Source organism: Tasmannia lanceolata, unplaced genomic scaffold (assembly GCF_043159265.1).
Source record: "Tasmannia lanceolata isolate RefF3 unplaced genomic scaffold, GAP_Taslan_0.1 ptg000016l, whole genome shotgun sequence".
NCBI lineage: Eukaryota > Viridiplantae > Streptophyta > Magnoliopsida > Canellales > Winteraceae > Tasmannia > Tasmannia lanceolata.
Window position 1 is genome coordinate 4115277 of NW_027518693.1, and position 16063 is coordinate 4131339.

At 40.0% G+C, this 16063-nt stretch overlaps 1 protein-coding gene and 1 pseudogene across 1 annotated transcript; one reads left to right on the top strand and one right to left on the bottom strand.

Annotated features, from left to right (window-relative positions):
* Nucleotides 1-11: 11 nt before the first annotated feature.
* LOC143848636 (uncharacterized) lies at nt 12-9467 on the top strand. Its single transcript, XM_077357626.1, has 2 exons — nt 12-138; nt 8960-9467. The coding sequence occupies exons 1-2, from the start codon at nt 98-100 to the stop codon at nt 9192-9194; spliced, it is 276 nt and encodes a 91-aa protein (XP_077213741.1). The 5' UTR covers nt 12-97; the 3' UTR covers nt 9195-9467.
* Nucleotides 9468-12365: 2898 nt separating this feature from the next.
* On the bottom strand, nt 12366-14923 carry LOC143848340 (G-type lectin S-receptor-like serine/threonine-protein kinase At5g35370 pseudogene; annotated as a pseudogene).
* Nucleotides 14924-16063: the final 1140 nt, after the last annotated feature.

A 16063-nucleotide genomic window follows, 5' to 3' on the forward strand; every position in this document is an offset into this window, starting at 1 on the left:
AACGTGTCTTCGTAGCATAAATCTTAATCACGCTTCTAAAGAATCGTCTTCATTCTGACTTTAAAAACCCTTGAGAGAGAGAGAGAGAGAGGACACGATGGAGAGCGAGAAACAACTGGAAGATTGCTCGGTTTCCAAGTAAGTAGTCTGATGCTGCTCATAACTAAGTTAGTTTAGATACGTAGACTCCCTTAACAACATTTAGAATATGATTTTCTGCCGATCCATCTTGACCTAGAACATAAAAACAAGGGAAAGCCATTTCATTTGTTTTTCTCTGTGAGTTATTTCATCAAACACGTGGTCGGGCTTAAATCTCCAAGTCTATGGAACCATACTGACATGACCGTTGTGTGATTTTCGATGTATACTATAAATCTCCAAGATAATTAGATAATTTGTAAGCAGAAAATGTAAAAAAAAAGAAAGGGAATTCATAATCATTGATGGGATTGTGTAGTTTTTATAAGCTTTGTAGGGCTCTGAAGAATAATGGGAATAAGGTGGCTTGTTGTTTTTTCAGTTAGATTAAGGGGATTTGAGTGTGGGTTGATTGTAGGGTCTGTTTGTTGGAAGTATTGCTTCGATTGTTTTACAGTGTTTTTATTTTTTATTTTTTGCTGAAACAATAATGGTTCTTTATTAGAACATGGATGCAATGGAGAGTAACAGTTACAAAAGGGGTTAATATTGCCTCACAAATAAGCAATCCTTACTCATCCCTTCATTAGCTAGAGCACCCTCTATATAATTGGCAACTGTAGTTAGGTGGACACACGGTAGCTCGAAATTCTTACACATGTCCACAATGTCATTAGCTATGTTAGCCAATCTCCCCAGAGACGTGCTCCTCTGAGTGGCCCAGCTGATTTGTCTCTCAAGTCACCTTCTACCAACATTCTAACTCCTAACTCTTTATAATAAATTCCAAGTGTGATGAGCAATGCTCTAGCCTTGGCTTTGTTTGAGTCCATACTCCCAGTAGGACTCGAAAACACAACATGATCTCCTTTACCATCGCTAAACACAAGTCCTACTATGGCTGGACCAGGGGTGACTAAGACAACACCCATCAGAATTTACTTTATGACTGAGGAGGCGATGGTCCCCAAACACAGCTGCTCTTCCATTTATTTGTTTAAACATATGGCTTCTCTTTCAGCTTTGCAAGGAAACTCTTACATTTTGTTTCTTTCCCTTTATATTGCCTAAACAAGTAGAAAGAACTATGGTCCGAAGCTCTTGCCCTCTATCATCAAGGTGTCAATAGTTCCACCCTTCAAGGAGATCACAAAAACTTGGGGAAAATCCACGTAACCCGGAACCATTAGAGTACCACATTCCAAATCCTTGCAGCCTTCTTACAATGGGTGAAAATGAGATTTCATGATTCCTCTTTTTTCCTACCGACTGGCTTCTATTTGCTAGCATCAACTTTTTGTCTTTTGAGCTTATCCTAGGTGTTAATCATAATCAACACCGTGGTCAAGAAGAACCTTGAATATTTTGAGGAACAAGGGCTTTCCAAATCCTAACCCAAGTTACCTTTTGCTCATCCTTCTTGTGCAAGAACTCGAAGAAGTCTTTAACTGAAAATTCTCCTTGAGCTTTTGCACCTAAATGAAATGATCTTTTTCCAACTGGGATGCAAAAACCTCTTCCAGCAAACCAAAATGTGTGAGGAAACATAAAAATTATCATTTTTCAAATTCCTAAAGAAAATCCACCCTCAAACCACAATATTTCCACTCCTATAGGAGCGAGGAGTCCCGCCATAAATCTTTCCAAAATCTTATACCCATCCCCAACCTAAACCTAGCACTCGGTAAGAATACATCAACTAGATGAGTTTAAGATACAAATATCCGTTATGATAAGGATTGCCTATGGGGATCCCCTAAACTCCAAAATCTTGGGATATGCGTATAGTATGGATCTAATAAACCATTGTTGGGTGCAGGTAAAGATACTTAAAGCCTACGAAGGTGGATGTGTTTCTCACAAATTTCATCTTGAAAGTTTCATCCATTATATTACAACAAAAATGGTAAAGAACTAATAAAAAAATTAGCAATATTGAATTAATTTAATTGGGCATGACTGCATGAGTAGTAACGCTATAACATTCTATGATTGTAATAAAGAGTATCATTAAAAAATTATTGTAATAAAGAGTAAAAAATAGTTTTTAAATTTTAAATTATATTATATTTTAATTTATTATTTTGTAAACACGTTGATATCTAACTTGATAACTTGTGAAGCTTTAGACCTAGTACTAACGTTGACATAGTTATCTAATGGATCATTGGTTCAAGCTATGAGTGTAACATAATTTGTTTTGTTAGAAATGTAGTATGCTCAAAATTGCTTCGCTACAAAATAAGAAGACAAATCCTCGAAGTTTAAATAAAAAAGTGATCTGACATGCTGCTTCCTATGCAAGAACATGATGATTCGATATGGACACTATGAAGTATGAACCAAGCTTTACTCGAGTAAAAAAAGGACGTAAACTAGGATGTTGATCAGGAGTATCTATGACATATCTTGAATACTCTTGGTTTTCTATGAATCGGCGTATCGTAGAACTTGAAAAATTGACCATCAAGGCCCCAAATCTCTCCCTCCACCTAACTCTCTAATACCCTGCACGCCCCATCCATATTTTTCCCACAACAACTCTCTTTCATGATGTTTTCTTTCTTTCCAAAACCTCAACAAACCCAAAGATTTGTCCCTCAGATCCAAGTTTCCAAGGTTGGAACCCCTCTCTTTTTGAATTTGCACACCACCTCCCATTCACAAGATATTTAACCTTTTTTTTCCTTTTTCTCCTCATTTCCCATAGAAAATCTATCTCCAACTTCTCCAATTTTAACTATATCACAAGTCACTCTGAATAGAGACAGAACAAATGTAGGGAGATTGGACAACGGAGCCTTTATCAATTTGATCCTATCCCTACAAGTACCATAACCTTTCTTCCAAGTCATCTTGTCTGCTTCTTCTCCATTTTCTCAACCATGGAGTCCGTAGAAGCTTAGACGATAATCCAACTCCTAAAGGGATGCCGGGGTATGTAATTGGCAATCTCTCCACACTACAACCAAAAATAGTAATCAACTCACCCACCTGAATCTTAGACAAATTCAACCCAGCGATCTTTCTTTTGACACTGTATGAGTGCAATCTTCAATGTGGAAGATCTTGCGGTTTATCAGGGACACCACGTTGTTTCGTAAACCTCGCAATCCACTCCATGATTGCCATCTAAAACTACAATCAAAGGAGCTCATGAAGATGTTCTATATGATCAACTTATTTCTACCATGAGTGGTGGTCATCAGAAATTCCTTGTGAAGTGGAAAGGCTGTCTCCTATCAGAATGCATTTGGTTTACAACGGAGTTCCAACCTCTCAGTTCTAAGATCTCATCTATGACCAATACCATACTTTTAGCTTGTTAGGTCGAGTTCTTTTCAGTCGGTTAGGAATCTAAAATTACCTTTGAAAGTGTTTAAATGAGACACTAAGAACTAATTTCATAGCTCAAATTTCGATTTGGCATGAGGTGAATGGTGTGGGGCTCGCGTGGGAGATTTCCTAGTTGTGGTTGTGGGGACTTTTTGGTCCTTTTCCCTAGCTATGGGTGTATATGACTCTTTTACCTTTTAGTTCACTTAACTCATTTAACTTAATCAGTAAGGCCCACATAAACCTTGGAACCATGGGGGAAGACATAATTTTTTGGATCTTGCTGTTTCTTTTGTGTTTTTATGATTTTAGATTGCCATTAAAAATAAAGTGAATTAAGAGTCCACGTCTTAATCAATTAAGAGCCATGTTTCAGTCGATCAGGAGTCCTTGTTAGTCTCTTGTCCAAGTGGAAAGATCTGATTTGAATTTCGAGTAGAAGTGGGATCTGATTTGTTTTTTGTATTTTAAAGTTGGAGTAGAATTGGACTCCTACAAGTTCAACCAATTGCTCATGGGACTTGATTAAGTCTATATATATATAGCCTTTGACCCCTTTTGAGAGACATACATAATGAATAGGATTCCAGACTGCCGCACATCGTTTCGGAAATTTCGGTGAAATGTTTCGGTGAAGTACAAAATTTCACCAACAATTTCGGTGAAACGTTTTGGAAATTTCCGAAATTTCGGTGAAATTTTTACAAGATTTCGTTCGAAATTCGTACCGAAACCAAAACGTTTCGGTTTCGCTGATGACTGAAACCGAAACCGAGATTTAAAACCTTGCTGCTACATCCATTGATTGCTTTGAGGGGTGATGTTTCAGTCTTAGGAGTGATTCCCAAGAACCCTAAGGAGCTGTTTGGATACGTGGATTTTAGAATCCAGGTTTTAGTTCGAAGGTAGTGTAAAATTCCGGATTTGCAGGCCTGATAAGATCTGAAAATAGTTCATTATCCTAAATTTTAAGTAAGAAATCCAAGTTTTAGAAATCTCTCCCCCATCTTGAGATTTCTAAAACCTGAATTTAGGATGATCTCCTACTCTTGAGCTCAACAAAAAGAGGGGTGAGGAATGAGAAAATGACAAGACGGTCTCCTTCTTCCCCTGGCTTCTTTTTTTTTTTTTTTTAAAGATGACTATATATTACTAATGATGAAAATTACAAGCCAGGGACAAGTTGTCACCATCAAGTATTACACTAGAAGCATAGAACAACAAAAAGAATACATCCAAAACTACCCATTAACATCCTCCAAATGAAAGTCGGGTATGATTATAGCGGTCGATTCCAAGAATGCCCCCTCTTCTGCCAATTGATCAGCTAGGTTATTTGCCGACCTCCTTCGATGGAAAATTTGGGGGCAAATCATACGAGTCCGGTCCCTAATTTCTGCAATAATTCTGTGAAGTTCCCATGTCTGCCCGCCAGGATTTTGAGGAATTCCAAGATTCTAAAATCTGCATATCCAAACGGCCCCTAAAGTGCTTCTAGGTTTTTTCTTCCCCTTCTCGTGGGACTTGATTATGTCTCTCTCTATTTGTGTGTGTGTGTGTGCGCGCGCGCGCATCTTTGGCCCCCTTTGAGAGACAGAATGAATAAGATTGGAGACTGCTGCAGCCATTGATTGCTTTGAGGTGTGATGTTTCAGCCCTAGGAGTGATTCCTAAAAACCCTAGAGTGATTCTAGGTTCTTTCTTTCCCTCTTATTTATTTTCAGTTTCTTGATTCTTTTGCCAGTAATGTGTTTACTGATCAAGAAACCAGTCGACCACCACACTCACCGTAGCCAATCACCACGATTTTCCCCACCTTTTTCTCCAACTTGATTTCCAAACCTTTGCATAGTCGACCACCCTATACCTGCTCCTTTTCTTGATCTGTCACAAAAATCCAAGAAACATTCCTAAATACTATACCGAGAGTCATAAATCCCATACCCAGACTGATAAATCCTATGCCATTAATCATCAACCCCTTCCCATCCAATCTGACACCATAAAACCACTTCCTATCCAATCGGCCCGATTAGCGAATCCCATCTTAACTGTCCCAACGGTCCCATCTTAACAATCCCAACACTCCACCCAATCGATACCCAAACCCGTTTAGAATCCATTCGTATCCCTATTGGTCATCCTCCTAATCATCTTGACTTTCATCCCCAAGCTCTCTTTGTAAACCTTGTCCAGCATTCTATTCCTTCGACCTATAAACAAGTAGCAAGGCTGGACTGTTGAAAAAAGGCTATGTAGGAAGAACTACATGCTCTCTGGGGCTTAATTCCATGGCCACTTGATGCATCAGTACTGGAAGCAAGTGAGTCTATTCAATTGAACTTAAGTCTGATGACAGCTTGGATAGATAGGCTTGTTTGGTTGCTCAAGGATATAAACAAGATTATGACATTGATTATGAGGAAACGCTCCCTCCTGTTGTTAAAATGACCACTGTTATAACTCTGATTGCCATTGCATCTAGAAGACAATGGTCTCTATATGAAATGGATGTCAAGAATAGCTTTTACATTGTGATCTCATTGAAACGTCGCACATGGTCCCACGCCCTGGATTGTCTATACCTACGTCATCCCCTTTGGTTTGCAAACTGAAGAAATCCCTTTATGGCATTAAACAAGCAACCCGAGCATGGTTTAAAAATTTTCGCATCCTGATGTTTCCTCTTTCTGAGCTTGTGAGTTCTAGTCCAACAAAATATGTACGAAAACCCAAGTACACTCGGGACTTAATCGCTCTTGCACACCTCACAAATGAAAAGGTAGTTCACATACCAGTCGAGCGCTTAGAAGCAGGAACCTTCTCTCGGGGTGCCGCTCCCACCTCGGAACCTCGATTCGGCGCTCCTTAGGAAGGAGCTTCCAGGGAGCGCGACCCCAGAGAGACGGGAACGCTCGAATAACGCTCCCAGCCTGCTTCTATTACTTTATAAGTCCCACCATCACCAACTTCCTTACATCAAACTCCTCCAACTCTTCAAAGTACTTCATTGGAGCAAGCACAAAGGTGTGTGCGTCTTCAGAAGGCACGAGGAACGAGTGCACACAAATGAAGATGGTTAGAAATTAGCTTTTAGATTTACTTAAATTTTGAAAGATACATATGAAAATGATTAGAAACTATTATTTTTTGATGTACTTGAATTTTGAAAGATATATGAAGAAAATATTACATACACGCTCCCATGGCGCTCCCAAACTTAAACTCTTCTAGACTCCACGCTTCCCCGCCCCCGCTCCCGCCTCCGCCCCCGCCCCCGCCCCCGCCCCCGCTTCGTGCTTCTAAGGTCGAGCGTAACAGATAGCTTGTCTCTTGATGATCCGAGTACATACCAAAAACTTGTGGGTTGTTTGGTTTACAATGACTAGACCAGTTATTGCATACTCTGTTCAGATAGTGACCCAATTTGTATTTTCTCCTCGAACGACTCACCTCATAACTGTGCATAGAATCATCTGATACTTACGGTGGCTAGGAGTTTGTGGGTTGTTTGGTAGTTCTTGCACACCTCACAAATGAAAAGGTAGTTCACATACCAGTCGAGCGTAACAGATAGCTTGTCTCTTGATGATCCGACTACATACCCAAAACTTGTGGGTTGTTTGGTTTACAATGACTAGACCAGTTATTGCATACTCTCTTCAGATAGTGACCCAATTTGTATTTTCTCCTCGAACAACTCACCTCATAACTGTGCATAGAATCATCTGATACTTACGGTGGCTAGGAGTTTGTGGGTTGTTTGGTTTATTTGACAATGACTAGACCAGGTATTGCATACTCTGTTCAGATAGTGAGCCATTTTGTCTTTTCTCCTCGAACGACTCACCTCATAACTGTGCATAGAATCATCTGATACTTACGGTGGCTAGGAGACTCTTCCTTCTATTCTCTTTGGAGTTGATTGCTTATGCTGATGTTGACAGCATAGGATGCCCCGACACAGTTTGCTCAACTACTAGTTAATGTATCTTCTTAGGAGATTTTCTTATCTCCTGAAAATGCAAGAAACAAGATATTGTTTCTAAATCATCAGCTAAAGCAGGATACCGGTCTATGTTAGCAGCATCCAGGGAGATAGTATGGCTTCGAGCTTGTATCTCATTGCCTCCATACACCTCTTCATGGAGATAATAAGGGTGCAATTTGATCGCTACCATTTTTTTTCTTGAATGCACGAAGCATACTGAAGTTGATTGTCACTGTATCCGCCAGTGCTACCAATCCTTTTTTTTTTTCATGAATGCACGGAGCATACTGAAGTTGATTGTCACTATATCCGCCAGTGCTATGAAGGTCGATTATATTGTCATATGTATCTTCAACAATTCAGCTTACATATATTTTCAGCGGAGCAGTGACTCTAGTGAGACATGAGTTTTAAGTTTGCAAATTGATGCTTCATGACATGGTGCATCAATGCTTCACGAACAAGTGCTAAAGTTGTCCCTAAACGAGTTGAAGTGGATTGTCATTCGAAATTATTTTTAATAAATTGATATATACTCCATGTGTGAGGCCCAAAAACCTATTACATGTAGTCCATTGCTAGCATTTTTTTCCAAGTTGGGCATGACTGAATCTAAACACCAGCTTGAGGGGGAGTGTTGAAGAGGTTAAGATAGATATGGCCCACCCACGACTGTTTTGAGTCAATTAGAGTTGGTTTTATGTAAATTTGATAGTGTGGATCATTAGATGGCCCGGATGGCAGCTTATGGAATTACTTTTAAGTGGAGACTATAAAAGCTTATCTGTGGGGTGCACAAACCAGACAAAAATCCCCTCCTTGCCTCCCCTCCTCTTCTCTTCTTCCTTCATTACTTTTTTCTTGCATATAGAAGGATATTGAAGGCTATGATTCTTCCCTGCAACATATGTATTTATTTAATTTCATCGAGACGACTCCTCTTCTCTTCTTCCTTCATTACTTTTTTCTTGCATATTGAAGGATATTGAAGGCTATGATTCTTCCCTGCAACATATGTATTTATTTAATTTCATCGAGAATTTTTCCTATAATATTCCGAGAAAAAAATATAAATTTTTTGATAATCTCGTGAGAAATTGCCGAAACAATAAATTCTCAGCAGTTATGGTTGTAGAATGAATATTTGTGAAGTTAGAAAGAATATTTGTGGAAAGGATAATTTGAATGGGAAATTATTTTTCTCAGGGATCATTGATTGAATGAAGAGCTTTATTTTACTACGATGCACTTTTTTGAAACAACAAACACATCCCCTCATAAGGCACATCAACCTCTACACCATAGAGTTGTAGAGACCACACTGCATTTCCGAGCAGTCTTATTGTGTGATATCTCTCAATCAAGTATTGTTGTTATCATTATCATTCATAAAAAAGTATTATCATTATCATTCTAGCAATAAATGTCCTTATGTCTTCCAATTTTTCAAATAAGGTGCTGAATCTTTTTGATGTTTTTTAATGCTTCCAGCTCTTTGGGCACATGGGTATTTTCCGTAGCAGGCGCTTTGCTTGCAATTCCAGTGGGAATACGTCGTAAGTCCTTGGCGCCCTTGGTATTCTTCGGTACTACAGGAACTATGCTTGATATTATTTTGGGTATCAGTGCTTGTGAAAGAGAACATGCAGAGCGCCAAATGAAGCTTTTGGAAGCGCAAAATCTCACTGCCACTAATATGTCCATGGAGACTGAAAGTGGTCAGTAATATATCGAGACTATGTTCTGTTAATTCCCATCTGATTGTGGTCCTGTTTTCATGCCGTGAAAATGTGTAAAGCTGACCTTCTACCCAATAAGGTCTTCCATGAACACAGATATACAGTTCCCATATCAGGGGAAGATCTCATTTTGTATTTTGTATTTCTTCGTCGGGAAAAAACTTCAAAACCTGATGCTCTCTTAGAGCTTCGATTTTGAAGTCAGTCCTTTTCATGTGAATGACTCGATGCTCTATTTGGTTACTGTGGTTTCAGGGTGAGATGAGACCTCTCTGCTAAATCAAGTATTTTCAACCCATGCCAAAATGTGATTTTAGAGCCTTGATCCAATGAAGATTAGCCTATTGCAAAGAAACTAGACTATATTGGATCATAATATTAGGCTGCTGATTTTTTAAGGCTGCTGATATTTGCAAGACCATCTCTTGATAATGAGTTGACTCACTTTGTTTCACTTGTCTGATCGGATGCTGAGAGCTTTTTGGAAATAGTAATAGCCTTGACTTCTGGTTAAAAAAAAATGTAAAACAGGGTGAGTTTGTCCCATTATCAAAACATGGTTGTGCCGATATCCATACCCTAAAAAATATGTTTACATATTTTCACATTAAATGACTGCAATGATTGGCCATAGTATCTGAACTGCTTTATAATCTTCTTTTTCCCGGCCAAGTTCTCATTTCAGAAAATTGTGAAACTCGCCACTCACCGAGTTAATGAAAATTTGACTACACCAATATTTCATGGAAAAAAAATGTATGGTTGCTAAACATGGCATTAGAGAAACGATTTAGCAGTCATTGTTTTAATAATGGCACTTTATTCATTTTGTACCTCTTAGATTAGCTATTAAAAGATATAACAATTCCCAAAAGGCTGTTGAAGGGTTAGGATAAACTTTCACAAATCTGTTCATTTTTTACCTCCACAGTTCTAAGGGTTAGGATGATCCTATGGAGCTGATTATTGGGGCACATCCTATCTGTGTGAGGGCCCATCAAATGAATGCTTCGGTTCACCCAAACAATGTGGGACTGTTGTGTTTGTAGCGGACCGAGCAGATAACGTTATCCAATAGAACCTGAGGGTCTGTTCTTCAACACTTCCTATTCCCATTCTTTTAGACCGGGCAAAAGGGGCGAGAATCCATTGGAGCGCCTCCGCTTTGCTCCTAGAATTCATTGAAAATCACCACAAATTTTTGGTCCGTAGTCGAAAATGAAAGGAAAAGGTAAATCAAGTCGGTGTTGAAGAACGAAGAACGTACCATTCTTGTTTTCTGATAGCATTTTAGGAATTATAACAGCATTTAACAACCAGATTAGAGAGCTTAATATGAAGGGAGAAGGGAATGTGGAGCTTCAGCTGGTATTGTCCCACTCAAAGAGATGCTGTGAAGGAATTTTATTTTTCCAATTGACGACAACAAATATATTGTCAACTACAATAAATACTGCATCGAAATATCAAATTCCGCGCCAAAGGTGAAAAAAAGTTCCTCAAAGAATGTTTTTTTCAAGGTTTGGTAATGCTTTTTTAAGGTAAAAATTAAAAAGGCAAAACTTTCATAAAGATTTACTAGTAGTTTGAAAGTTGTACCTGAATTAATTTTTACCTGAAAAGGAGCTAGTAAGTAGTATACCTTAAAAAAAAAATTCAGGAAAAAAATTCCATGATTGCCAAACATGTATTTTTTGTGAAAGAGGGGCATCTTCCTGATAAAAGCAAGAAAATTGATCTAATTGTTGAAGAAAACCAATTTCAATTTAGCGACAATCTCTAGTTTTAAAAATTGCCCAAAAAATCAGCTCCATAGGATCATCCTAACCCTTGATTTGTAGAGCTAAAAATGGACAGATTTGTGTAGGTTTATAGCCGTCCATTTCAACCTCCACAAATCGTAGGGTTGGGATGATCCTATGGAGCTGATTTTTTTTACACACCCTATCTATGTCAGTGCTGCTCAAATGAATGGTTTGCATCACCCAAACAATGTGGCCCCCCACTGTATTTTTGGCACAGACTACAAAGGTTCTCTAGTCGGCCAACTCGAGGCACTTTCCTCTATTGCCAAGGTGGGAGCATTGAAATTTTATTAGAGTTAGAGTGGATCTTTATGTGACTGATTCTTGTGAAATTTTGGATCACATCCAACTGTAGGGATTGATTCATAAGAAAGGATCTCAGAGCACTTCTATAAAAGTCGTTATTGCATATTTTGTCTCTTTTTCTACAGGGCATTCTTTATTCTACTCTTGTTCTTTTTCTTACTCTTCTTGTAGATTTTTTGATGATTTTATTTACTGGTATATTTATGCATATGGTATCAAAGCCTTGGTGGGTTTCAATCTTGGATCGGGAGGATATCCTCAACGGCCAGAACATGATAATCATAGAAGGTGGCTATGAAATAGAGAGCAGTACTAGGTTGCTTGGAATTAGAAAGTATCATAAAAAGGGCAGCCCAGTGCACGAGGCTCCCATCATTGCCAGGTCTGGGAGGGCTATATGTACGCACCTTACCCTTGCTTTGCAGAGAGGCTGTTTCCGTGACTCGAACCCATGACCACTAGGCCACATTGAAAAGTACCATAAGAACTACAAATGTCACAGAATGTTGGACTGACAAACAGGGAAGGCAAGCGGAGTAACTAGAGTTCTAAATATGTTTTTAGTGCAAGATTAGGTTTCAAAAGGCACTTCTAGGACTAGGATTGAGTCAGGTTAGCGTTGAGGGAATGCTAACTCGGGTTAGGCTAGGGTTGGCCTCAACCTGATCCAACCCGACCCGAGTTGCACCCCTAAAAGTATTCAGAGCAAAGTAATGGCAACAATTGGAGCGTGGATCATAGTGGAAGATCACAAACGGCATCCCGAAAACCAATAAACATTTTAATCATGGTTTTTCAAACTTAGATTGGCAAGATTGGGGATTAGATCATTGCTTTATGTAACAATGATCAACATAGCCGGGACTGTGCTTAGTATTCCTCATCTACTTTCTATAGAACAGCTAACAACCTTCAAGCCATTTTTCAAAACCATCAAGCTTATTAAACAAGTATCCCTGCTATAGAGATTTTACAAGGTTAAAACCAAATCCAATATAGTGTTCCAATTTAGAGGGAAGCCAAAACAAAACCTGTACAACACACTCATTTCACTTGATAAAGCTATCGAGGCTCATTCACACCACATTTCAATAAAAAGGAAAGTAATCAATAAAAAGGAAAGTAATCTGACGTAGATTTCTCTCCTTGCCCTCAACAAGAACCAGACTTTTATAGAATGCAAAACCAATGTACATTCTAACAGGACTCCTTCCCATGACTACAAAGTTGAAACCATGTACAGTTCTTTCGTCGAATTGGAGCGCTATCTCGGACCCGAGATCTGCTGCGAGGAAAGGTAAGAATTGGTACTATATGTGCCGCTAGTCGAGGTTGTTAACGAAGTATCGGCGAGTGTTTGATTGAGCAATGTGGGCTCGGTGGACTGCCTACCATGGACCCTCAAGAAGTTTGGTGTGCCTATGGCGATCCCCCCTTCCAACATTGCCACTACATTCGCCATGCTCGGTCTATGCATCGGTTCCTCATGAATACAACACAATGCAACTTGAACTAGCTTCTTTACTTCCTCCTCCGTCACTCGCCCCTCCAGTCTTGGATCGACGAGCTCTAGATACCGCCCTTGCTCATGCATTTGTAATGCAAATAATGGGAAGTAAATGGAAGGCGGCGAAGAAGATAACAATGATGAGGACTCTTCATCACTCTGATCATAAATGTACTTGGTCCGAGCTGAGCAATTCTTTCTCCCTCTTATAATCTCCAACAATACCATACCATAACTGTACACATCGGTCTTATCTGAAATTGCGGCGTTTGTCAGCCACTCCGGTGCTAGGTACCCACGAGTACCTCTCATGGTGGTGAATATATTAGATTGCTCTGTGCTCATCAATTTAGACAACCCAAAATCCGAAATCTTCACTTGCAAATGATCATGTAGGAGAATGTTCTCGGGCTTAATGTCCAAGTGAATGATCTTGCGTCCGCATCCTCCGTGCAAGTATGCGAGCCCTCTAACCGTAGCCAATGCAATTCCCACCCTCTCTTGCCATTCCAAAGATATTCCTGTCCCGAAAAGGGATCGGTCCGATGAACCTCTGTTCATGTACTCGTAAACCAGAAGCCTATCTGTTCCTTGTGCGCAGAATCCTAGAAGTTTTACCAAGTTAACATGGCGAACTCCTCCGATTATCGCAATCTCAGTCAAGAATTCCTTCTTCCCATGAATGCCTACATTGTTGATCCTCTTCACGGCGATGAGAGTCTTATCTGAGAGTGTACCCTTATAGACCGATCCGAATCCACCCGACCCAATCTGAATTTCGAAATTATTCGTCGCTGCTTCCAGTTCTTCATACGTGAATCTCACAGGCAACCCTGGAATTGAGATGTTATCAAACTCATCCACTGGGATTATTGAGTTTCTTGATCTTCTCCACAGCACCACAACTACAAGAATTAAAATTAGAAAGAACCCTGTACTAGGCAAGAGGATCAACGCGGCGATCGGAAAACCTCCCCCCGAATTGCCATTCGAGCTCGACGGAGACGACATAACAAATGTCTTAATATAACCCAAATTATCATTTTCTACTGTAGCACTATAGAACATTGAACCTAACTGATCTTCAAGTATATAACATGAAGAAGAAGAATTAGTATAGAAAAAACCCAAACAAGAACAGTTCGTACTGCAAAGATCTTCGCAGGCCGAAAAATCCGAACCCGAAACCATAGGATTTGAGAAATCATTAGCAAAGTAGTGAGAACCAACTCCAAGTCCAATATACGAAATTGAACCATTTGAATTACAGTTAGGGTTTGCCAATTCGGACCCACCTCCCGGTAAACAACCACCATTAGAGGCCGAATAAAATAAGGATGGACAAGAACACCCAGAATCCGATCCGACGGTACATAGTCCGATTGGACCGCACGATAACGGGAGCCGGCAATTGTCCGATGGCGCTGCGAATTCCTCATTCCAAGTAGTCCCAGAGAGACTCCTGACACTGAATTTTCCGGTGGAATCCAAAACCGCGATCCGGAAATTAGATTCCTGTAAATTCACCTGCCAAACAACAGTAATTCCGTCGCCGGAAAATAAAAACAGACCAGAATTGTTCATTTGTAAATAAGGGATATCAAAATTTGAATCCTTAAATGCGCGAGGATCCACAGACAGTCTCCAGTATTCCATCCCTCTCCATTGTAAAACGGAATCGGAATTTGTAATTGAAAACCGATAATCTCCTGCCGATAAATCGGTATCGGAAACGGAATTTGCTAACGGTGGAGTTTGGATGTAGAATTGTTGTCCGATTGTGATCGTGTCGGTTGGATGATCGAAGCTCTGCCAAAGAGAACCGTTGGATCGATCGAGCAAGATTAGATTCCCGGTTTCTAAAAGTTGTAACACCGTTACGGGGGAATTTAATGTAGGGGTGGACCAGAAGACGGTGCCGTTAGAGTCGGAGACCGAGAGTCCGGATTGGGTGAGGGACATGATGCCGGTACGGGAGATCGGACGGTTGCGATTAGCGGACCAGAAGATGGTGTTGGAGGAGACGTGGAGGACGGAGAGATAGAAGTTGGATTGTTGGGAGGGAGGATGGAAAATTACAGCTTGGAAGGTTCCGTTGTGGGATAAGAGGAATGCGCCGGTGGCGGAGGCTTGGTAAGAGGAGGCTGTGAAGTTTGGGTAGATGAATTCGGTGAAGGTGCAGGAAACAAAAAGAGGGGGTGCGTAGGATAAGATTAAGAAATTCATAGTGTGGGAAGTAGAGATTGAAAGGGAGATTGGAGAGGATGAATATGGCCGGAGACTACTTCAAATTCCACTCTTGCTAAACTCCTTTTTGTAGGCGTTGTAATTTTATATTAGGGATTTACTAGGGTCCATCGCAGAGGGATTTGGTTGCATCTGACAGCAGCCACATAGGCTACCTTTTCAGCAGATTTTGTCTTCATTAACGACGTGGCTGCTGTCAGATGTAACAGACCATCCGCGAAATGCCTTCTGCATTGGACGCTAGCAAATCCCTTTATATTATATATTTAAAGGAAGGAAGCCTCAGCCTCTGTATCAATTGGTCAAAGTATTTGTTCTTAGAGATGGAGGTCTAGCTCAATTGTTCAATTGGTCAACTCGGACTCTAGCAATCCAACTAACTACAAAGAAAAAAATAAGCCTAATGTGCACACAAAGGGCGTGTTTGATTTTGATTGATGTAAAAGCCAGGCTTACCAAATAAACGGTCCGGATTAACCAAACATGGGGCCAACTATGTAACAGCGGTCGTGATTCATTGATTTACTGTCAAATAGAAAGTAAGATTGTGGGAAATATTTAAAAACATGATAAATTCGCACCCATTTAAGGTGAATTGACGTCCAAAAAGAGTCACTGTAACGCTTTTTCACGTTACAGTGGTGTGGATCATCCTACAGGGGGAGCGAATTTATCAGTACCTAGCCATGTGAAAAATGGGAAATTATAAGGTGCCTGACCGTCAAGTCCTGTGTAGGTCGTACGATGAAAGTACCTCCCTTGATATTTGATCCAACACCAGCTTCTTTAAAATGTGGGCTGCTGTTGGACCAAATATTAAGGGCGATACCGCTCGCATGGTGCTATAAAGAAAGAGCCAAAGATTAAAAATATAAGGTGTGTAATTATTATAAAGATACCTATGTCGTAACGAAGTCTAGCCTCAAATCAGCCCACTCACTTTCCTAATGACTGGGATTAGTCTAACTAAGAAACCGTTGTTTTAAACTTT